Here is a 24556-nt window from a genome sequence, read left to right on the forward strand (position 1 = left end):
AAGAACAGTTGAGAGTTTTCCTGAAATAAGCAAGGAAGTTAATTCTCTTTTAGGGAAATTTGATTAGTTCCGGTTAAGAACTTATTAGTGACAAGCTCAGCCATCTCTGACTTCTTAGTTGAAGGAGCATCCAGGGCAAAACTGACAGGAGTTTTGCTGGGAGACATTGAACTTGCACACGAAGTTTCCATACCTAGATGCTTTGAAGTAACTGAGAACTGGAAGTTAAAACAATCCATGGAAGTGAAAGATATTTAACACTTAGGTGCAGTATAGAGACTTTCTGGAAACCTTTCTGGAGCCTGCTTTCTTTAGTTTAGTCTTTACTTGGGAGCTTATTAACTTCTGCCTGTGCACTTAGTGTAACACATTGCTTCCCTGGCCCAGACATTTTGTTGCACTGGCCTCCAGACCCTGTTTCACTGAGACCTAAGGCCTGCCCAGCCCCAGGGTTTGGGGACATGTGTTTTTTCCTCAGTCCTGGAGTCCTCATGTTTGCCCTGGAGGGGGCAATGTGACACAGTGGGAAGAGAACTAGAAAATTACTAGCTTTGCAGTGTTAGGCCAAGCTAACTAACCACTTAGGCTGTAAATTTCCTCTTCTGATTCTACCATTCACGTTCCTTATTTACTTCTCAGGCCCAGCACAGTCTCATCTTCTCACTGTTAGTTTTTTAAGAGTAATGTTCCCAAAGTAGGTGGTATGCAAACTGATCTTCTAGGCAGGGTATAACAAGAAAAAAAATGGGCAATCAATTTTACTGATATTTAAACTATAGGTTGACACCTAACTCCGTCTGTGTATCTGATAATATACATCAGGTGCGGAAAGTGAAGTAGCCAGGGGGAGGATCGTGGGGACACTACCACCTAGGGGGGCCGACAGTGTGAACCTCCGTATTTGTTTGCTAAAATCCTGTTTGGATGTGTTACAGTTACCCTCTGTCTGGTTTAGGAGTTTTTCAGAGTGTACAGTATTATCTCCTTTGCATGATATGAACCTTGCTGATTGAATAGACAAAGGGCTTAAAAAGATTCCTGCGAAGAATCTGCAGATTGAAGTTTCAGATTCAACTGAAGATTGAAGTACCAATGCAAGGACACATGAACAGCAGGAAGCAAGCAGAGCTGGTACTTCTATTTATATTATGAGCTTGTTTTCAGTCAGATGTAAAGTACAAAACAAATGATCGAAGCAGATGGAAGAGGAATTGGTGTAAAAAAAAATACAAAAACCCTTAAAATTACTAAAAATACTCTTTGGTATATAGGTTTATATGTACCACTGAGTATATTTGTGCTTTAAGGTATTTGCTTAATGGTAGTATGAGACTAATCTGGTCAGTTGAGATATTTTTTAAAAAAGCATTCGGAATATGAAGACAAACTTACTAAGCTTTTATGAGGCACGACTATAGTCATATGCTAATTAATATCAAAATTTTATTAAGTTGATATATTTTTATAAATTTCTTTTGGAGTTTCTTACGTTAAACGACAGGCCTTCCCTGGTGGTCCAGTGATTAAGAATCTACCTGCCACTGCAAGAGTTGTGGGTTCAATCCCTGGTCTGGGAAGATCCTACATGCCACAGAGCAGCTGTGTTGCAACTAGTAAGCCAGTGCTCTAGAGCCCAGGAGCCAAACTACTGAAGCCTGTGCGCCTAGAGCCTGTGCTCTGCAGCAAGAGAAGCCACCTCAAGGAGAAGCCCATGCATTGCAACTAGAGAGTAGCCCCTGCTTGCTGCGACTGGAGAAAGCCCGTGTGCAGCAATCAAGACCCAGTGTGGCCAAAATTAATTAATTACTATTTATAAAAAAGAGTGAGAGGAGCTACCCCATGTCCAAGGTCGGGGCGGCGGCCGAGAGGAGTTACCCCATGTCCAAGGTAATGGTATGGACCTAACAGAAGCAGAAGATATTAAAAAGAGGTGGCTTATGATCCAGCAATCCCACTGCTGGGCATACACACTGAGGAAACCAGAAGGGAAAGAGACACGTGTACCCCAATGTTCATCGCAGCACTGTTTATAATAGCCAGGACATGGAAGCAACCTAGATGTCCATCAGCAGATGAATGGATAAGAAAGCTGTGGTACATATACACAATGGAGTATTACTCAGCCATTAAAAAGAATACATTTGAATCAGTTCTAATGAGGTGGATGAAACTGGAGCCTATTATACAGAGTGAAGTAAGCCAGAAGGAAAAACACCAATACAGTATACTAACGCATATATATGGAATTTAGAAAGATGGTAACAATAACCCTGTGTACAAGACAGCAAAAGAGACACTGATGTATAGAAGTCTTATGGACTCTGTGGGAGAGGGAGAGGGTGGGAAGATTTGGGAGAATGGCACTGAAACATGTAAAATGTCATGTATGAAATTAGATGCCAGTCCAGGTTCAATGCACGATACTAGATGCTTGGGGCTAGTGCACTGGGATGACCCAGAGGGATGGTACGGGGAGGGAGGAGGGAGGAGGGTTCAGGATGGGGAGCACATGTATATCTGTGATGGATTCATTTTGATATTTGGCAAAACTAATACAATTATGTAAAGTTTAAAAATAAAATAAAAAAAAAGAGGTGGCAAGAATATACAGAAGATCTTCACGACCCAGATAGTCACGATGGTGTGATCACTCACGTAGAGCCAGACAGCCTGGAATGTGAAGTCAAGTTGGTCTTAGGCAGCATTACTACGAACAAAGCTAGTGGAGGTGATGGAATTCCAGTTGAGCTCTTTCAAATCCTAAAAGATAATGCTGTGAAAGTGCTGCACTCAATATGTCAGCAAACTTGGAAAACTCAGCAGTGGCCACAGGACTGGAAAAGGTCAGTTTTCGTTTCAGTCCCAAAGAAAGGCAATGCCAAAGAATGCTCAAACTACCGCACAATTGCATTCATCTCACACGCTAGTAAAGTAATGCTCAAGATTCTCCAAGTTAGGCTTCAGCAATACGTGAACTGTGAACCTTCAGATGTTCAAGCTGGTTTTAGAAAAGGAAGAGGAACCAGAGATCAAATTGCCAACATCCGCTGGATCATGGAAAAAGCAAGAGAGTTCCAGAAAAACATCTACTACTGCTTAATTGACTATGCCAAAGCTTTTGACTGTGTGGATCACAATAAACTGTGGAAAATTCTTCAAGAGATGGGAATACCAGATCACCTGACCTGCCTCTTAAGAAACCTGTACTCAGGTCAGGAAGCAACATTTAGAACTGGACATGGAACAACAGACTGGTTCCAAATCAAGAAAGGAGTACATCAAGGGTATATATTGTCACTGTGCTTATTTAACTTATATGCAGAGTACATCATGAGAAACGCTGGGCTGGATGAAGCACAAGCTGGAATCAGGATTGCTGGGAGAAATATCAATAACCTCAGATATGCAGATGACACCACCCTTATGGCAGAAAGTGAAGAAGAACTAAAGGGCCTCTTGAAAGGGCCTCTTGAAAGAGGAGAGTGAAGAAGTTGGCTTAAAGCTCCACATTCAGAAAACCAAGATCATGGCATCCGGTCCCATCACTTCATGGGAAATAGATGGGGAAACAGTGTCAGACTTTATTTTTTTGGGCTCCAAAATCACTGCAGATGGTGATTGCAGCCATGAAATTAAAAGACACTTACTCCTTGGAAGGAAAGTTATGATCAGCCTAGATAGCATATTCAAAAGCAGAGACATTGCTTTGTCAACAAAGGTCCGTCTAGTCAAGGCTATGGTTTTTCCAGTAGTCATGTATGGATGTGAGAGTTGGGCTATAAAAAAAGCTGAGTGCTGAAGAATTGATGCTTTTGAACTGTGGTGTTGGAGAAGACTCTTGAGAGTCCCTTGGACTGCAAGGAGATCCAACCAGTCTATCCTAAAGGAGATCAGTCCTGGGTGTTCATTGGAAGGACTGATGCTGAAGCTGAAACTCCAATACTTTGGCCACCTGATGCAAAGAGCTGACTCATTTGAAAAGACCCTGGCCCGGTGCTGGGAAAGATTGAAGGCAGAAGGAGAAGGGGACGACAGAGGATGAGATGAGTCGGTTGAGTCCACCGACTCAATGGACATGAGTTTGGGTGAACTCTGGGAGTTGGTGATGGACAGGGAGGCCTGGCATGCTGTGGTTCATGGGGTCACAAAGAGTTGGACGTGTCTGAGTGACTGAGCTGAACTATAAAAAACAGTTGGACATGTCTGAGTGACTGAGCTGAACTATTAAAAAAAAAAAAATCCATGAATTTTTCTTCTTCCTGTTTTAGTAAAACTGACTGAAATAATACATAGACAAATGAACAATTCTAATTTGGTGACAAGCTGAAAATCCATCCTTTGTTAGCAAATAATGTTTAAATACTCATAGAAGAAATTGCTGAGGATTTGAAGTAATAAATATTATACCAAATTATGTAGTTTGTGAGTACTCCTGTTGGTTTGAATACAAGTTCGGAAGTTATGGTTTTTGGTAGAGTTCATTTTCATAACATATGGAGACCTGCCTTGTTAACCTTCCAAAGCACTAAGGGAAGGAACATATACCCTACTGACTTAAAATTTTATTTTGAAACAGAACTTGTAAAGCATAAAGAAAATACACTGTACCCAAATCAAAGCTAATAGAGTTGATATCCCCCCACAGTCAATGTTATTCTACTTCCATCTCCAGAGCAATTTAGTTTTTTTGAATTTCTGATGCATGTTTTATGTGCACTTGTAAAGAATTTGATTTTGTCATTATTGGATGGATTGTTTCACAAATGTCAATTAGGTCTAGTTGACTGATAGTGAAGTTTAGTCCTGCCGTATTCATCTTGGCTTTCTACTTGTATCCATCATAGAGGAGTGCTGAAATCTCCCAAGTGAAAGTGTGGATAAGTCTGTTTTTCCTTTTCAGTTCTTTCAGTTTTTGCTTAGTGTATTTTGAGGCACTGTGGTTAGATACGTAGACATTTTGGATTATTATGTCTTATTAATGAAGTCTATATGTTATAGGCCCAACAATACAATTTTATAGATGCTGTTTTACCTATATTGCATTAAAAAGCAGTTGCTTTTTAAATCAGACAAGAGAATAAAGGAAAAGAAATAATATAATTGTACTGTCTTTATTTATTTTTTTACATGATATTATACATGTTTCAATGCCATTCTCCCAAATTTCCCCACCCTCTCCCTCTCCCACAGAGTCCATAAGACTGATCTATACATCAGTGTTTCTTTTGCTGTCTCGTACACAGGGTTATTGTTACTATTTTTCTAAATTCCATATATACGCGTTAGTATACTGTATTGGTGTTTTTCTTTCTGGCTTACTTCACTCTGTATATTAGGTTCCAGTTTCATCCACCTCATTAGAACTGATTCAAATGTATTCTTTTTAATGGCTGGGTAATACTCCATTGTGTATATGTACCACAGCTTTCTTATCCATTCATCTGCTGATGGGCATCTAGGTTGCTTCCATGTCCTGGTTATTATAAACAGTGCTGTTTATAATAACAGTTATTATAAACAGAACATTGGGGTACACGTGTCTCTTTCCTTTCTGGTTTCCTCAGTGTGTGTGCCCAGCAGCGGAATTGCTGGATCATAAGGCAGTTCTATTTCCAGTTTTTTAAGGAATCTCCACACTGTTCTCCATAGTGGCTGTACTAGTTTGCATTCCCACCAACAGTGTAAGAGGGTTCCCTTTTCTCCACACCCTCTCCAGCATTTATTGCTTGTAGACTTTTGGATCGCAGCCATTCTGACTGGTGTGAAATGGTACCTCATAGTGGTTTTGATTTGCATTTCTCTGATAATGAGTGATGTTGAGCATCTTTTCATGTGTTTGTTAGCCATCTGTATGTCTTCTTTGGAGAAATGTCTATTTAGTTCTTTGGCCCATTTTTTGATTGGGTCATTTATTTTTCTGGAGTTGAGCTGTAGGAGTTGCTTGTATATTTTTGAGATTAGTTGTTTGTCTGTTGCTTCATTTGCTATTATTTTCTCCCATTCTGAAGGCTGCCTTTTCACCTTGCTAATAGTTTCCTTTGTTGTGCAGAAGCTTTTAAGTTTAATTAGGTCCCATTTGTTTATTTTTGCTTTTATTTCCAATATTCTGGGAGGTGGGTCATAGAGGATCCTGCTGTGATGTATGTCGGAGAGTGTTTTGCCTATGTTCTCCTCTAGGAGTTTTATAGTTTCTGGTCTTACATTGAGATCTTTAATCCATTTTGAGTTTATTTTTGTGTATGGTGTTAGAAAGTGCTCTAGTTTCATTCTTTTATAAGTGGTTGACCAGTTTTCCCAGCACCACTTGTTATGTACTGTCTTTAAAAATAAAACTTTTTTTTTTTTTTGGCCACACTTCTTGGCTTGTGGGCTCTTAGTTCCCCCATCAGGGATTAAAGCTATGCCCTTGGCAGCAGAAGCACAGAGTCCTAACCAATGGACTGCCAGGGAAGTCCCTAAACTTTATTTTTAAGAACAGTTTTAGCTTTACTGAAAAATTGAATAATAATAGAGAGTTCCTAATGCATCCTACACCCTGTTTCCTCTGTTATTAGCATCTTACACTAGTGTGGTTCATTTGTTGCAGTTAATGAACCAATGATGGTATGTTATTTATTATTAACTAAAATCCATACTTTATTCAGATTTCCTCAGTGTTTACTTAAAGGCCTTTTTCAGTTCCAGAATCCCATCTGGGATGCCGCATTACATTTAGTTGTCATGTCTGTTTAGACTTCTCTAGGGTTGTCAGTTTCTCAGACTTTGCTGGTCAAGTTTTTGATGAAACAAGACAATTTTGAGGAGTACTGGTCAGGTATTTTGTAGATTTCCCCTCAACTGAGATTTGCCTGATGTTTTTCTCATGATTAGAAGGGGCTTATAGGTTTTGGGTAGGAAGACCATAGAGATAAAATGCCATTTTCATCACATCATGTCAAGCGTATGTATTGTCCACATGGTTTATCACTGTTGACCTTGAACTTAATCACTTGGCTGAGGTAGTGTTTCTCAGGGGTCTCCACTGTCAAATTATTTCCCTCTTCTCCATCACCTCTTTGGAAGGAATCACTGTGTGCAATTCACATTTAAGGAAGGGAGAGTTATGTTCCGCCTTCTTCAGGGCAGAGTCTCTGTGTAGGTTATTTGGAACTTTTCTGCACAGAATATTGTTGATTCTTCATTTATTAATTTATCCACTTGTTTGTGTTAGTATCAACTTAAAGATACTATTAATACTTAATTAAATTTTGTTGCTGAATTTTTCCATTGTTGGCCATTGGGAGCTGTTACAGTTGCCCTCTGTGTCCCTTTGATATACTCCTATCATATGGTTTTTTCCTCCCAGAACTTCTTTCTCTACTATCAGTACAAGACAATCCATGCTCATCTTGTATATTTCCTGCCTCAGGCATTTCTCTGAGGAGCCCTGTTTCCTTTTACTGGAGAACGGTATTATAAACAAAAATTTGGACCCTAAAGGTGCTCCTTGCTTTGTGATACTGTTTCTAGGTCCTCTCAGTTGCCAGAGCGAGGACATGTATGTGCTCAGTGCTCAGTAGCGTCCGACTCTTTGCGGCCCTGTGGACTGTAGCCCACCAGGCTCCTTTGTCCATGGGCATTCTCCAGGCAAGAATACTGGAGTGGGTTGCCATGCCCTGCTTCAGGGGATCTTCCCAACTCGGGAATTGAACCCGAATCTTCTGTGTCTCCTGCATTACAGGCAGGTTCTTTACCTAATGAGCCATCAGGGAAGGAGATATATATGTGTGTACTAATGCATATACATAAACATACCTACAAACACTTTTATTTGTTACTGTATATCTATATATCTCCAGTGTTCTTGCCTGGAGAATCCCAGGGACAGGGGAGCCTGGTGGGCTGAGTTCACCATGCACTCACCGTGATGTCTCCAATTGTGGTTCATTACATTACCACCTGGATCATTCTGGCTTCTCATCTTGCTTATCTGTAACCTCACACGTCACCATCTGCCATCTGTTTACTTAATTGTTCAATTATGCATACATGCATCACAGTATTAGAATTGTTAGCTCATAACCCTGGGAATGGGCTTCCCAGGTGGCGCTAGTGGTAAAGAACCTGCCTGCCAATGCAAGAGACATAAGAGACGTAGGTTTGATCCCTGGGTTGGGAAGGTCCTCCGGAGGAGAGCATGGCAACCCACTCCAGTATTCTTGCTTGGAGAATCCCCATGGACAGAGGAGCCTGGCAGGCTAGGTCCATAGGGTCACAAAGAGTTGAACACAACTGAAGCGAGTGAACACATAGGCATGTGTGCAACCTGTGGGAAACTAGAGGACAGTACTTACGTGTATTTTATATTGCTTTTAGTTTTACAGACTCCATTCACTTCTAGAGTTACTTAGGTCACTGTACTTTTCTCCCTGTTCAGTGAGGTTGGTTCATTTCTTTGTAATACAGTTAGATTGTTTTGTCATATTCTGCATTTCATCCAGGAATCCTCTGACCTCCTAAATGATTAAAAAAAATTTTTTTACATACATTAAATTTCACTCTGTGTTGTAAATTTCTTTTGGTTTTCACCAATGTGTAGCGTCATTGTCCGTTACATGTATACCATTACAGTATCATACAGAAGTTTTATCATCCTAAAAATTTTGCTGTGTTTTGCCTATTCATTCCTCTTCCTTTGTCCCAAATCTTTGGTAACCACTGATCATTTTATCATTTGTATAGTTTTTTTTTTTTTCCCTAGAAGATCTTATAATTGGAACCATATAATATGTAGCCTTTTCATATTGGCTTTTTTTCACTTTGCAATATATATTTAAGCTTCATGTCTTTTCTTGACTTGATAGTTTATTTATTATTGCTGAAAAATATCCCATTTATGAAGGCAGTAGTTGGTTTATCTATTTATTCCCCATTGAAGGGCATCTTGGTTCCTTTCAGTGTTCAGCAGTTGTGAATAAAACTGGTATGAACATTTGGGTACAGGTTTTGTGTGAATACACATTTTCCACTCAGTATTTATAGTATTTATTGGTTAAATACCTAGTGCAGTCGCTGAACTGGCTGGTAAGACTGTGATGAGTTTTGTAAGCGACTGTAAATTGTCTTCCAACCAGGCATTCCGACCAGCCGTGGATGCGAGTTCCTGTTGCTTTACATTCTTGTCAGTTTTTTGGATTTTAGCCATCCGTATAGGTATCTAAGGCTTCCCTGGTGGCTCAGATGGTAAAGAGTCAGCCTGCCATGTGGGAGACCCGGGTTCGAGTCCTAGGTTGGGAAGATTCCCTGGAGAATTCCATGGACAGAAGAGCCTGGTGAGCTACAGTTCATGGGGTTGCAAAGAGTCAGACATGACTGAGCTACTAATACACGCACACACACACACAATAGTGTTTAGTGGTATCTCATTGTTGTTTTACTTTGTAATTTCCTAATGACAGATGATGCTGAACATCTTTTCATATGCTTACCATCTGTATAACTTCTTTGATAAGATATCTGTTCACATCTTTTGATTATTTTTAAGTTGGGTTGTTTTCTTACTGTTGAATTTTAAGAGTTCTTTTCATAATTTGAATACAAGTTCTCCATCAGGTATATGTTTTGAAAATCTTTCACTCTGGCTCTTTTCATTCTGTTAACAGTATCTTTTGCAGAACAATTAATTTTAGTAAGATACAATTTTTCCTTTCATGGATAGTGCTTTTGGTGTTGTATCTAAAAACTGGTTCATTCAGTTTGGCCTTGGGCTTAGGTCATTAAATAACCTTTTCTAGGAATTTAACAGTTTCAACTCCTTTCAGATTGAAGAAACTTTGCTTATATCCTCACAGCTAGGCTCTAGTCTTCTCTCATTTTGTAGACTAAAGCTGTACTATGGTTCTTCTTTTGTTTTAAATTTTGCTTCAAAGATGTTTATTATTGCACTGTTCATAATAGTAGATAGTTGGAAATATTGTCAACAGTCAAGGTACAGATGAATGATTGTGATAAATTCCATTCTCTCATTCAAAATTATGGTTTGAAGAGTATTCATTGATGTGGAAAGGTGCTCAAATATATTGTTCAGGTTTTCCCCCAGCTTTATTGAGGCATAATTGACAACTAAAATTGTATATTTAAAGTGTACAACATAATTTGATAAATGTATACATTGTGCAGTGATTACCACAATGAAGTTAATTAGCTCCTTCTTTCTTGTGTGTGTATGGTGGTGCTTTGAGATATACACTCTTAGCAAATTTCAAACATGCAATAGAGCATTATCAACTGTAGTCACCAGCCTGTGCATTTGACCCCCAACTCATCTTTTAAGTGAAAGTTTGAATCCTTTGTATCTCCCCACTTTCCCAACTCCCCAGCCCCTTGGAACTACCAATCTACTCTGCTTCTATGACAAGTTTGACTCCTTATGGATTACACATATGAGTGAGATTGTATTTATTTTTCTCTGGCTTATTTCCCTTTGTGTTCTGATTTTTTTAATTGGGTGGAATGAAGTTCCTAAGTTGAGTGATTAGGATCCGCCGAAGAGCAGGCATGTGTGCATAAATGTATCTTGTGGATTTCTCTGCGTATTCACAGGATGAACTACAGGAAGAAGGGGTTGCAGAGTCCTGAGATCATGGCGTCATCGAATTTTATTTGTGCATTCATGTGGACAAAAATTTTGGCAGTTAAAATGGGAAAAAAGGGTGGCTATGAGCATGATTATGAGGAAGGAAATGGCAGTGTTTGAAATCAAGGTTAGTATGTGAAGTGGATGATAAGGAGGTGTTGGTTACTTCTAGATTATGAGGCTCAGAAAAGGCAAAGTGCCAGGAGTCCGAGTGGAAGGAAGAAGAGAGATGTGTTTATATTCACGCAAGTGTTTATCTTTAAAGTCGTATCAGGAAGAGAAGGACACATAATCGGGTTTGGTAGTCAGATTGGGGTTCCCTGGTGGCTCAGCAGTAAAGAATCTGTCTGCTAATGCAGAAGACGTGGGTTCAATCCCTCAGTTAGGAAAATCCGCTGGAGAAGGAAATGGCAACCCACTCCAGTATTCTTGCCTGGGAAATGCCATGGACAGAGGAGCATGACTGGCTGTAGTCCATGGGATTGTGAAAGAGTGGGACATGACTTAGAGACTGAACACAGCAACAAAGTGCTGATCTTTAAAGTTGTATCAGGAGGACAAGGACATATGATCAGGCTTGGTAGGAGGATTAGATCTTTGTCAGGCGTGGACTATTAAGATTGTAATTACAAAGATAGAGATATCAGTATCCATGGAGCTCTGGAATGGAATCACCTCAAGGCTGAGGAAAGTCATTTATAGTCATCTTAATTTTTGTGTACCCCATACATTTGGATTTTATGAAATCTGAACTATAAGATTGATTGAAATGGAAAATCTTTAATATTTTAGTTTGAGTTCCACAAAAAGCTGACTCTTAGACAAGGATTTGAGTGCAAGTATGAGTTTTTGTTTTGCATCTTATGCTTGCAGATACTTGTAGGGGACCAGGAAGTGAATAGGGAAGGGAAATTAGCAAATAAAGGCTTTGTTATCAAACAAGTTCCTACTGTGGGTAACTGAAGCTTATTCCCACCAGCGAGCTCCAGGAGCTCATATAACATGTCCTCAGGGTTATACCCCTGAAGGGGCTTCCCTGGTGGCTCAATTGGTAAAGAATCCTCGCGCAGTGTGGGAGACCTGGGTTCGATCCCTGGGTTGGGAAGATCCCCTGGAGGAGGGCATGGACCCACACCAATATTCTTGCCTGGAGAATCCCCATGAACAGAGGAACCTGGGGGGCTATAATCCATGGGATCACAAAGAGTTGGACACGACTGAGTGACTTTCACATGCACAAGGGGCAAGGTAGGTAGAGTGTGTGTATACCAACTACATCGAGCATTAAGACTGTTTCTGCTGCTGCTGCTGCTAAGTCGCTTCAGTGATGTCTGACTCTGTGCAACCCCATAGATGGCAGCCAACCAGGCTCTGCCATCCCTGGGATTCTCCAGGCAAGAACACTGGAGTGGGTTGCCATTGCCTTCTCCTGTTTCTAGGAAAGGGTAAATTTATAGTATTTTATAGTATTTCAGGCCTGTTATGCAGAGTAGGAAATAGACTTTAGAGGTCAGAGAAAGCCTGGTTTCTCTATTAAAACAAAAACAAAGAGAAATAAAGAAAAGCAGATCCTATCAGTCAGGATAGAAGGATTCAATAAAGGTCAGGAGATATGGAAAATGAGAGCACTCTATAAACTCTTTCCTTAATACCCTGCCATGCAATTCCCACATCTTCAGCTCATTTACTTTGGGCCATCAAAACCCCCACACCGACTTACATGAGCTAGTCTACAGCGTGTTAGGACTGGTGCCAGGTGTCCTTTATAGAACATTAAATCCTGGGTCACGGGCCAAGTGTTGCCATGTCAGCAGACTTTGTCTTATCTTACACTTGGCTCAGGTTGAACACTTGTCAATTCCAGGTATGTTCTTCCAGTTCTTGTTGGTGCATATCGTCAGGTCCACAGCTGTTTGGATGAATCCTCATTTTTCTATCCAAAGCAGGGCCAGCCCCTTCCAATTCTGTTGATGTGAATGAGGCTGGACCCTGGTTATTAGCCTGGAAACAGGGAGGAATGTAGGGACAGATTTTGAGGTGGGTCAGCATCTTTTGAGGCATGCATCTGAGATGAGGCCTTTGCGTGGGCTTTAGGCTGAGGAAACAGCCTCTGAAGCAAGAGCAGGAGAGCCACTTCTGCCCCAGAGTGTTCAGGAGAATCTTGGCTGGACTGTGAATTCAATCTTCTATAAGTTGCCTACCTTTATAATTTGAATTTGAGCCTGATTTTTAGCACCGTCTGCTCTCAAGTTGTGGGAGCTGAGGGTTCCTTAGAAAATGCTGCCATGGAGATCATCTGGCTGTCATAGCTTGCTCTGAGTTGGTTCTTGACTGATTTAAGTCTTGCTATTTTCTTTCTTCTGTGCATAAGTCCTTCTTAACAAAAGCTCAACCATTTAATTGTCTTTAAAATTCCTGGTGCTCCTGTCTCTCTCTCAAATGCGAAAGCTATTGCATAAGCCAGTCATCTTCTAAGTGTATCCCTTACTAGTTTCACCTCATCAAGAGTCTTAGTACTATCCATGCAGCAGCACACCAGGGGTTCTCCGCAAGCCACTTACTGCTAGCACTGGGATCCTTGTCATCTGCTTGGCGAGTGATCCACTTACAGACTTCATCTCAGAGGTCTGTTTTACAGGATCAAATCTGTCTTATTTTGGATTAGCCTAGAACAAAATGCTCTGTAAGGACTCAAGTGCAATTTTTTTTTAAAATTATTTTTTAGATCCTAGAAAATACTGGTGAAAGAGTGGAGAAGTGAGACAGAGAAGAGAAAGTAGTTAATAAAGTATTTCATATCAGTTGCCATGGGTGAGCAAAGTTAATTCCAAAGGGGAGCTCAGGAAGTCAGTGGAACACATGGCCTCAGTTATTCCCTCTGATAGGTAAAGAAGCTGGATTATTTATATATTAACTTCCATCAGTGGGAGGACTGCTGTCCAAGGATGTTAATCCCCTGGTACTTCTGGACTGCACTGCAAGTGTCAAAGCCTTCAATGGCCAGAAAAAGCCTCAAATAAAGAAATGCAAATGCTGGCAACCGGAAGCTGATAAGTTATGCATCAGAGTAGTAGAATGGGTAATGGAATAAAGGCAGAATATCTGCAGGTCCATTGCACCTGCTAAGTTAACAAATAAGGTCAGTATTGGGGCTTCTATTGAATAACAAGCTTTTCTTCCATGTTGGCTGGTTTTGAGAGTTTTTCTAAAAATATATTCTTCTGGATACAGGTCTTGTGTCAGACCTGTGATTTGTAGATATTTTTCTCCCAGGGTGTAGCTTTTGTTTTCTTATTGGTTTCTTTCATAGAACAGAAGTATTTAATTTGGTCATGTCCAGTTTATTATTATTATTTTCTTTTGTGCTTTGTGCTTTTAGAGTGATGTATCAAACTTGTATGCAGGTCAGGAAGCAACAGTTAGAACTGGACATGGAACAACAGACTGGTTCCAAATAGGAAAAGGAGTTCGCCAAGGCTGTATATTGTCACCCTGTTTATTTAACTTATATGCAGAGTACATCATGAGAAACGCTGGACTGGAAGAAACACAAACTGGAATCAAGATTGCTGGGAGAAATATCAATAACCTCAGATATGCAGATGACACCACCCTTATGGCAGAAAGTGAAGAGGAACTCAAAAGCCTCTTGATGAAAGTGAAAGTGGAGAGTGAAAAAGTTGGCTTAAAGCTCAACATTCAGAAAACGAAGATCATGGCATCTGGTCCCACCACTTCATGGGAAATAGATGGGGAAACAGTGGAAACAGTGTCAGACTTTATTTTTCTGGGCTCCAAAATCACTACAGATGGTGACTGCAGCCATGAAATTAAAAGCCGCTTACTCCTTGGAAGGAAAGTTATGACCAACCTAGATAGCATATTCAAAAGCAGAGACATTACTTTGCCAACAAAGGTCCATCTAGTCAAGGCTATGGTTTTTCCTGTGTTCATGTATGGATGTGAGAGTTGGACTGTGAAGAAGGCTGAGCGCCGAAGAATTGATGCTTTTGAACTGTGGTGTTGGAGAAGACTCTTGAGAGTCCCTTGGACTGCAAGGAGATCCAACCAGTCCATTCTGAAGGAGATCAGCCCTGGGATTTCTTCGGAAGGAATGATGCTAAAGCTGAAACTCCAGTACTTTGGCCACCTCATGTGAAGAGTTGACTCATTGGAAAAGACTCTGATGCTGGGAGGGATTGAGGGCAGGAGGAGAAGGGGACGACAGAGGATGAGATGGATGGATGACATGAGTGACTCGATGGACGTGAGTCTGATTGAACTCCGGGAGTTGGTGATGGACAGGGAGGCCTGGCGTGCTGTGATTCACGGGGTCGCAAAGAGTCGGACACGACTGAGCGACTGATCTGATCTGATCTGATCAGACCATGAAGATTTTCTCTCATGGTTTCTTCTTTTACACTTTTACATTTATGTCTGTCTTCCATTTTGAATTTTTTATTTATGGTGTGAGGTATAGGTCATTTTTTTGACATAAGCATAACCAGTTTTTCTGACACCAAGACTGTCCTTTCTTCATTGAATTTCTTTTGTATCTTAAAAAAAAAATCAAGTGGCCATATTTGTGTGCCTCTGTATCCAGACTCTGTTCTATTACGTTGATCTGTGTACTTGTCCCTTTGTCAATATCACGCTGTCTTGATTACTGTAGTTTTTTAGTAATTCTTAAAATTGAATAGTACGTGCCTCCAACGTTATTCTTCCTTTCCAAAATTTCTTATCTGGTCTGTAGCTTTAGGCTCTCCATATAAAATTTAGAACTGTCTATATTTACAAATAATTATGCTGGGGTTTTGATTAGACCATCTGATTAGATGATACATCTTTCTTCAAATTTTTGACTCCTGTAGTTTTCCAGGGTAGCTGCTTTTATTGATACTGCCACTGCTTGGCTGGAGTGGGAGAAAATGAAGAAAAAGAAGAGAGAGGAAAAAAGTGCTGGGAGAACTTGAGAATGGGAAGTCTCTCCCATTCTCTCTGGATGGGCTTTAGACTTCTTTCTTCTCTTTAAGCTGTAGCTAGAGGATTTTTCCCAGATTCCTCTGTGCTAGGTTCAGGGGTTTGTGCTTGTTGAGTTCAAGCCAGGGGTTCAAGAGGGAAAAAAGGATAAACTCACCAGCTGTTTGGTGGTATTTTGGATTCTGTTGTATTCTTTCCCAGTCCACCTGGTGATATTTACTTTCACCAACCTCAAATAACTCCAGCACACATTCCGTGCAGGTGTATAATTTGATGGGAGAGTAAGGGCTTCCCAGGTGGCTCAGTGGTTTAAAAAAAAATCACCTGCCAATGCTGGAGATACGGGTTTGATCGCTGGGTTGGGAAGATCCTCTGGAGAAGGAAATGGCAACCTGCTCCAGTATTGTTGCCTGGGACATTCCACGGACAGAGGAGCCTGGCAGGCTACAGTCCATTGGATTGCAAAGAGTCGGACATGACTGAGCACAAATGCACAAGGTCAGTTTGTGCTGACTACCTTAGTAATTTCTAAAACTTCCTGGGGGAAGATTATTAGTAAAAGTATACTGACACAGCATTTTGGAGGGCAATTTGGCATTTCTTTGGAAGGACTGATGCTAAAGCTGAAACTCCAATACTTTGGCCACCTCATGCGAAGAGTTGACTCATTGGAAAAGACTCTGATGCTGGGAGGGATTGGGGGCAGGAGGAGAAGGGGACTACAGAGGATGAGATGGCTGGATGGCATCACCTACTTGATGGACAAGAGTTTGGGTGACCTCCGGGAGTTGGTGATGGACAGGGAGGCCTGGCGTGCTGCAATTCATGGGGTCGCAAAGAGTCGGACACGACCGAGCGAACAAACTGACTGACTGATCAAAATTTTAAATGTGTACAGCAATGAAGAATGAATCTTAGAGTAATTAATAAGGCAGTTGCCAAGGATAAACTTCTAATAATGGAAGTGAAACTCAAACTCTTGTGGAATGTGGGATGATTGTTGTCATTTTGACATGGGAACATGCTAACTGAACTGAGCCAGTCATTTGTAGTAATGCAGTATTAATTACTGTTGCTTTAGGTTGGGTTGGCATACTTTTTCTTAAAGGACCAGATAGTAAAGATTTTAGACTTTGCGTGCCAGATGCTTTTTGTGGAAAACACTCAACTCAGCCTTTGTAGTATGAGAGCATCCATGCTAGTCACTTCAATCGTGTCCGACTCTGTGTGATCCCATAGACGGCAGCCCACCAGGCTCCCCCATCCCTGGGATTCTCCAGGCAAGAACACTGGAGTGGGTTGCCATTTCCTTCTCCAGTGCAGGAAAGTGAAAAGTGAAAGTGAAGTCGCTCAGTCGTGTCCGACTCTTAGCGACCCCATGGACTACAGCCTACCAGCCTCCTCCGTCCATGGGATTTTCCAGGCAAGAGTACTGGAGTGCGATGCCATTGCCTTCTCCGGAGAGCATCCATAGACAATAGATAAATGAATAGATGTGGCTGTGTTCCAGTAAAACTTTATTTGCAAAAACAGGTGACAGGTCAGATCTGGTCCAGGGTAGTATAGTTTCTCTAGTTTAATTGTCCCTGCTTTACATGACCTCTTGCTTCTGGTGCTACCGTATTCATACATGTAGATGCGGGCTCTAAAGTGGCATTGGCAGTACAACATGTTTTTATTAATTTTTTCAAGATTAATCTGGAAATAAAGACAAAATTAGAAAATTGTCCTGAAGAATTTAGGGATCTCCAGGAATTCTTAGATTCTACTTTGAGAAAGATTAATTTAAAGAACAAAGTAGAAGAAATTTAATAAGTTATATATTTTATAAAGGATATTATGATTCTGTATTTTAATTTGTGTTTAGCATTTAAACTTTGTAATACACAGTGAGAGACCAAGTTTTTGGATAGGAGGGAGGAGGTTTTTGAATACCCTTTTTCTTTATAATTACAGGTTACTGGTCCCAACTCTTGCTTTTTCTCTAGGACTTAGATTTCATTAGATTTTTTTTTTTGCTGTTTCTGGTTGCTTTTTCTTTGGCTTACTTTGCTTCTGTTTAAAACTGTTTCCTCTTGGGGGCAAATTGTTAGGTAACCATCACTTACTATTTGGTAACATTACAGTGATTTAGGAAAGGGATAGTTTTAATGATCAAAATATTAATTGCAGAATGTTAAGGAATATATTTACATTTTAAATTTTCTTTAGGCTATAACTAAACTTTCAGTAGGCACTTGCTTTAATGGATATGTAATTTGTGTAGTCATCATTTAATTTATGATTCTAACACATTTGAGAATGTTATGTAAATAACTCCATGATCTACAGTAGTTTAATGCGCTTATGGAATTATTTAGCATATGCTATTTGTAGATACTTTTTACTTCATAGAGTAAGGCAGAGTTTAGCTGAAATTGTCACAAATTTTACATCAGTAAGGTCCATGCTGTGGGCTATTGTGTTCTAAGCCTTTTAAGCATAGAGATTTGAAATGTATTTAGAAACAACAGTTGTGAAAGAAGTTTAATGAAAGGGTTGCAATTTTGCTCTATTGCTTCTGCATTCTGTGTCTTTGAGCAAGTTAGTGTTCTTTTCTAGACATCTGTTTTCTAATCTATAAAATGGGATAATAATAATGCCAACACTCAGAATTGTTGGGAGAATTAAATGAGATAATGCATGGAAAGAGTTTTATTTTTAAACAAAGTGACTGGCATAGTGTAAGTCATGTGATTAAAAACTTATGTTTAGGAGTTCTTTGAATTTGTGTATGAATTCCTCTTTCAGTACTTTTTAATATAAAAATAAAAGATTTTATTTATATCTTTTATGTATAAGCTAATTATCTTAATGTTTTTATTATTATAGCCTTTCATTATAATTATTATCTAAATTATTTTTAATAACATGTTTATCTATGTAAAACAGTAGGAATATGGGGAAATTGTCTTGACTAATCCAGGACTCTGTAGAGAAAATAAAGTTAAAAAGAAGACATGGCCCCATATTGTCAGCACAGGAAGCAAGTGTATGAGCTCATTTAAGTATTGACTTTATAATATTTAGAAGCTGTCAAATAAGGGGACAGTAGTTTGTCTTTTTCTGCCTCGGGCTTCCACTTTACTTTTATTGGTATCCTTTTAATGTGTGCATAGACGGCTTGGTTTCCTGTACCTCTCCACAACAGACCGAGAAGCACTTGATGGAATTGTCAAATTACACATTTGTTTACACATTTGTTTACTGTATCCTTCTTTGTCTCTAGGATGATTGAGGAAAGTGGGAACAAGCGGAAGACCATGGCAGAGAAGAGGCAGCTGTTCATAGAAATGCGTGAGTCTTCTGGAATCCTTGTTTGTATTAATATGTGGGAATGTCTTTTTTCCCCCTGATCAAATCACAGCTTTAATCAGAAGTTTTATGTTACAAATTTTAGAAGGAGAGGAATGGGAGTTAAAGAATCATGCAGTTGGAGGACACCAAGCCAGAGCATTACTTTAATTGAATTAACTTGAGTTGCTTTCTTAAGCAAGGTCATAAATAATGACAAATATGTTAACTAGAATATCTGTGCATTTAAAGCATGCCAGTCAATTTAGACCTCTTGTAATAACTCCATTGTTACCATGAGCTTGCAGGTGATGATAAATAATATGTTACATAAATTACCTTACTGTAGATAAAGACTCTAATGTAGAGAGAACTAACTGTTAGAACAACACTTAGAGCTGTAGGAAGAAGTAAAAGTAGGAATGTGTACTTTGGTATGTAACTTTACTATATACCCTTTAAAATCTTCTGTTAAAACATTCTTACATATTGTTATTTATTCTTATATATTCCTATATTCTTCAGCAAAGAGGTCACCTTTTCATTGAATTTTATTTACTGAGAATCTGTTATATTCCAGGCACCATTATAGGTGCTAGGGTTGTGTTAGTCGTGTCCCAGTTGTATCTGACTCTTTGTGACCCCAAGGACCATAGCCCACCAGGCTTCTCTGTCCATGGAATTCTCTAGGCAACATTACTAGAGTGGGTTGCCATTCCTTTCTTCAGGGGATCTTCCCCACCCAGGGATCGAACCAGCATCTCCTGCATTGCAGACAGACTCTTTACCATCTGAGCCATATAGGGGAGAACAAAACACAGTCCCTGACTTCACTCATACTGTTTTCATTTTAAAGGGAAACTGACAAAAATGGAAACCAAATAAATAATAATTCTTGATATTAAGAATTATCTGGCATGCACTCTCATGGGCATGTGAGAGAGCATGATCGGGGAGATATTTAAAGTAGAAATTGGGTATTCTTCAAAGAATTGGGTTGATTGCTTAGTGAACGTTATCACTGACATAAACTTCATATAAATTACCATTCTGTGTAACAAACTCAAGAATATGGATGGTCTGGGAGATGTTTGGTGGGTGTGGCTGCAAGAGTCACCTCTATTTCTCCACAGAAAGAATTGCATTGGTGGTGATGGTATCTGCTATGGGAAGCCCCACTCTTATTTCCAACTTCACCCCAAATCTCCAGCATAATTACCTTCTAAGGATGCAGAAACCACTGTTTGCCACCCTGATGACTTGGCCCTGTCATCCAGGTGTTGAGTTGACTTTAGTATGTCGATTTTGAATCTCATGATCTTTCTCTCTGCTCTTTCATTACTCTTAATGTTAGTTTATAGACTTCTACTGACGTATCTGTCAACACTCACACCAGAGTAGACCGTTCATTACAACTGATGGGCCTACATTGGCGTATTATAACAACCCAAAGCCTATGGTTTACATTCTGGTTCATTCTTGGTGGTGTACATTCTACAGAACTGTATAATTTTTAAAGAAAGGCCTTTTGACTCTTACTTTTGCAATACTTTTACCTCTTTTTCATTATCTACTGACTATACAGATACTATAGTTAAGAGTTGGGAGGATAGCAGACATTCTTGTCTCGTTTTTGACTTGAATGGGAGTGGATGTAATATTTCACTATTAAAATGATATTTGTTATAGGTTTTGTACCTTTTATCAGGTTAAGGAACTACCTTTCTGCTCTAATTTACCAAGTGTTATTACTGTTATTTTCTTTAAATCATGAATGAGTATTGAATTTTATCATTTGTCTCTGCTTCTCTTGAGAGGAATGTATTTCTCCTTTTTAAAAAATTGAGATATAGTGACATATATTTTTCCTTTACTCTGTTAACATACATAATTCTGGAGCCAACAGTCTTTTTCTTAAACAGTCAAAGAGTAAATATTCTAGGATTTGCAGGCGATATGATTTCTTTGTCATAGCTACCTTTATTATTGTGCCACTCAGTGGTATTCTTAAGCCTTTCTGTTTTTGGACAATAGCTTTAAATTTCCTATTTTAAACAGTGATGAAATTAGTTTGTTAATTCTTTGGGTGTTATTTTTTTTTTTTGACAGCACTGCATGTCATGTGGGATTTTAGTTCCCTGATCAGAGATTGAACCTGTGCCCCCTGCTTTGGGAGCATGAAGTCTCTTTACTTAATATTTTATCTTTTAGACTTGAACCCCATGAAAGTAAGAATCACATGTATTTATCATGATAGCCCCATCAACTCAATAAATATTTATTAAAGGAGAAATTATGTAGAAATTTGATAGTTTATACTTTTTATATGATATAAAATTCTAAGAAAAATGGTAAGTGATAGTTTCTCAACTCTGGTACCAAAATAAAAGCTTCCTAGTTGAGTCTACAATATACTTCATGCCAGGCCTTCATATTCAGAGATTCTGATTTTATTTTTCCTTTTCCAGAATTTTGTCACTTTTATTGTTTTTTTCCAAGAAACTTTTGGCTTTATTGGTCCTCTCCCTGAATCTTTGTTTTCTACCTCATTATTTCATGTTATCACATGGTTTATTATTTTCTTCTTTCTACTTTAGGCAGTTCTATATTTTTATAGGTAGAGGTTTATTTTCAGACTTTTTTTTCTTTCTTATGTAAGCACTGAATACTTTTTCTTGACTTTCTATTTTTGTAGGTATGTCTTCTGATATATACTATTATTATTATTATTTCTGTGTTTTCTAATTTCTCTTATGAATTATTTAGAAGTATCCTTTTAAACTAGTAAGTGGATGTTTTTAATTATAAGAATATTTAGCTTGATTTATGGGTCAGGGAATGAGGAACACTCTAGAATCTTTGTGTTTCTTGATATTTTATGTTATTTGTTTTTCTGAATATTCCCTGAATGCTTGAAAATAATATTATCTCAATCAAGCTTGTTATATTTTATTAAAGTCTTTTTTCCTTACTCATTTGACTGCTTGATCTTAATTACTGGAGGTGTTGAAAATCTCTGCATTGATCATGGATTTAAAGTTTTCCCCCTGTAGTACTGTCAGTGTTTTGAAGCTTTTGTTCTTAGATGCATATATATTAAAATGTTCTGTCTACCTAGAAAATTGAATCTTTTATTATTAAATAGGTACATTTTTTCTCGTAATGTTTCTTTGCTTTGAGGTCTGATTTGTTGTATATTAATATAGCTATACCAGCTTTCTTTTGGTTAGCATGCCTAGTACAGAATATTTATTTTTATTCTTTAAATTTTTTTGTTATGAATGCTGTTATGAATACTGATATGTTTCATTTTTTTTCCATTATATTTTGTGCTTCAATTTTGTTGTTTCTCTGTTGTGTTTTGTTTTTTCCCTCTTTCCTTGGCTTTTCTTAGATGAATTGAGCTTCCTTCCTTCCCATTCTACTTTTTTCCTCTACTTAATTGTGGGTTGTATGTTCTTTTTCTGTTCTTTTTGTGGTTACTCCAGAAATTTTAACATCAATTGAAATGAAGTCCAAATCCTATCAATATTTATAACTTTGTTCAAAGTAGTATAAGAATATTAGAATGCTTTAGAGTACCTCCTTTATGAAATAGACGCTACTTTTTGTGTTTTTTGAAGCCCACAAATTAAACTTTATTTTTATTCTGTATAATCCACTTTTGTTTTATGCAGCCTATTTGGTTACCACTTTCCTTGCTTGCCATTATTTAAAAAAAAAAATTAAATCTTGGTGGAATCAGCCATGTGTCTCTACCATTTCCCTTTGTGGGATTTTAAAACTTTTCCCCCTAGTTCACCAACTGTGAGAGTCACCCTTCAGTGATCTTGATTTTATTTGTACCTTCCTGTCTTCTGGGACCTCTGGCTTCATCTTCGGTCCCTAGGGTTTCTAATTGGACTGCCAAGAAAAAAATGAGGAAGTCATTCATGTTCATATTTGTTACTTATTCAGACTATTTTTTAAAATATTTTTTTTCTTAATCAGAAGTATTTGTAAAAGTTTTTGGACAGCTCTGAAATGTTACTATACATTTATTAGATTTATAATCTCTCCTCTTCTTTCTCCTTCCATGCTTCTTGTCTCCCCAGTTAGATTCCTTTCTCAGCAAAGTACATTTATTTCCTCATGCCTCTCATTGGTCTACTGAGCACCTCCACCACATCTTATGGCTTCCTGGAACATCTTTGGAATGCTTGGCCCTATTTGAAGAGGGCTAAAAGCATCAACATGTTTACACAGGAAGAGGAGTTGACTGCTCCACTACTTTTATTATCTCCCTCCGTCAGCCTTTCTTTGCTAGTGTCTGCAGTTGTATAACCTTTTGACTTGACTTTATATTTTTCGGAAAAGAACAGATCAGAGTCTTTTATACCAGGCATTCCAGAACTTCCTAATTTTCAGTAGTTTATTCATTCAGTAAGTATTTAGTTGTTGTTTAGTTGCTCAGTTGTATCCGACTCTTTGTGACCCCATGGACTGCAGCATGCCAGGCTTCCCTGTCCTTCACCATCTCCTGGAGACTACTCAAACTCGTGTCCATCGAGTTGGTGATGCCATCCAACCATCTCATCCTCTGGTGTCCCCTTCTCCTCCTGCCTTCAATGTTTCCCAGAATCAGGGTCTTTTCCAGTGAGTTGGCGTTTTGCATCGGGTGCCCAGAGTACTGGAGCTTCAGCATCAGTCTTTCCAATGAATGTTAAGGATTGATTTCCTTTAGGATGGACTGGTTTGATCTCCTGACCAGCAGTCACGTGCCTTACTTTGGGGCATATCGTAATGATTAATACAATGGTAACATGGTCTCTGCCTTCTTGGATCTTGTTTTCCTGGAAAAGGGAACCAAGAATGATGGGGCAGTAGGAGCCATGTTGAGGGAAGCCAGTGGTGTCCAGGAAGAAATCTGGGAGGAAGTGATGTCCTGGCTGAGTCAGCCCCATATGTGGTGAAGGAAGGGCTGGGAACATTATCACCTATGGAGGCTCAGAGGTGAGAGGCCCTGGCTTGTTTGGGTAATTACATGTAGTCCAGACTAATTGGAGTAGAGTGTGAGATAAAATTTGAGAGGTGCACGAGGCAGACCTTTAAATTGAGTTAGATAATCCTGTGTTGCTCTAAACTAACATTTTATTTGTTAGGAATGAAGATTCCAGCTTCCTCCTGTGGGGATTTTGATGTAGGCTTCTGATACAGACAAATACAATAAAACCCTTCCATTTGACTCTTTGCTTTCCTTGGGATTTGATTATACTCCAGAACATCCATATCCATTTCTCATTAATAAGTAGAGCCATAATGTGCAAAGAAGGGTTAATCCTTTCTGTTCTTTCCCTGTCTTTCTCCTCTGCCTCTTGGGTATCCAGTGTCGCATTGGTTTCCTGTCTGTCCAGGACTTTCACTGGGCTTTCTAATTGGGGCCAGAATTCTGCCTGGATATTTAGTTAAGACTCTCTGTACCATTTCTTGATGAACTTGAAACATTGTCTGATATCAGTATAATATTAAAATGACATTTTATTGTATTTCTTATAATGAAATATTCTTGAAATGAATAATAATGAAGAGTAATTCTTTCTAAGATTATGACATCTGGTCCCACCACTTCATGGCAAATAGATGGGGAAA

The 24556-nt window shown here is 39.0% G+C and overlaps 1 protein-coding gene across 14 annotated transcripts in view; it reads left to right on the forward strand.

Annotated features, from left to right (window-relative positions):
• DTNB (dystrobrevin beta) overlaps nt 1-24556 on the forward strand; it is a 241726-nt gene that overhangs the window by 11979 nt on the left and 205191 nt on the right. For all 14 annotated transcript variants that reach the window (XM_027555895.1, XM_027555906.1, XM_027555893.1 and 11 more), the window contains exon 2: nt 18864-18931. In XM_027555895.1, coding sequence (XP_027411696.1) covers nt 18865-18931 — 67 coding nt within the window. In that variant the 5' untranslated portion in view covers nt 18864. The remainder of the gene's footprint in view (nt 1-18863; nt 18932-24556) is intronic.

Source organism: Bos indicus x Bos taurus, chromosome 11, assembly GCF_003369695.1.
Source record: "Bos indicus x Bos taurus breed Angus x Brahman F1 hybrid chromosome 11, Bos_hybrid_MaternalHap_v2.0, whole genome shotgun sequence".
Taxonomy (NCBI): Eukaryota; Metazoa; Chordata; class Mammalia; order Artiodactyla; family Bovidae; genus Bos; species Bos indicus x Bos taurus.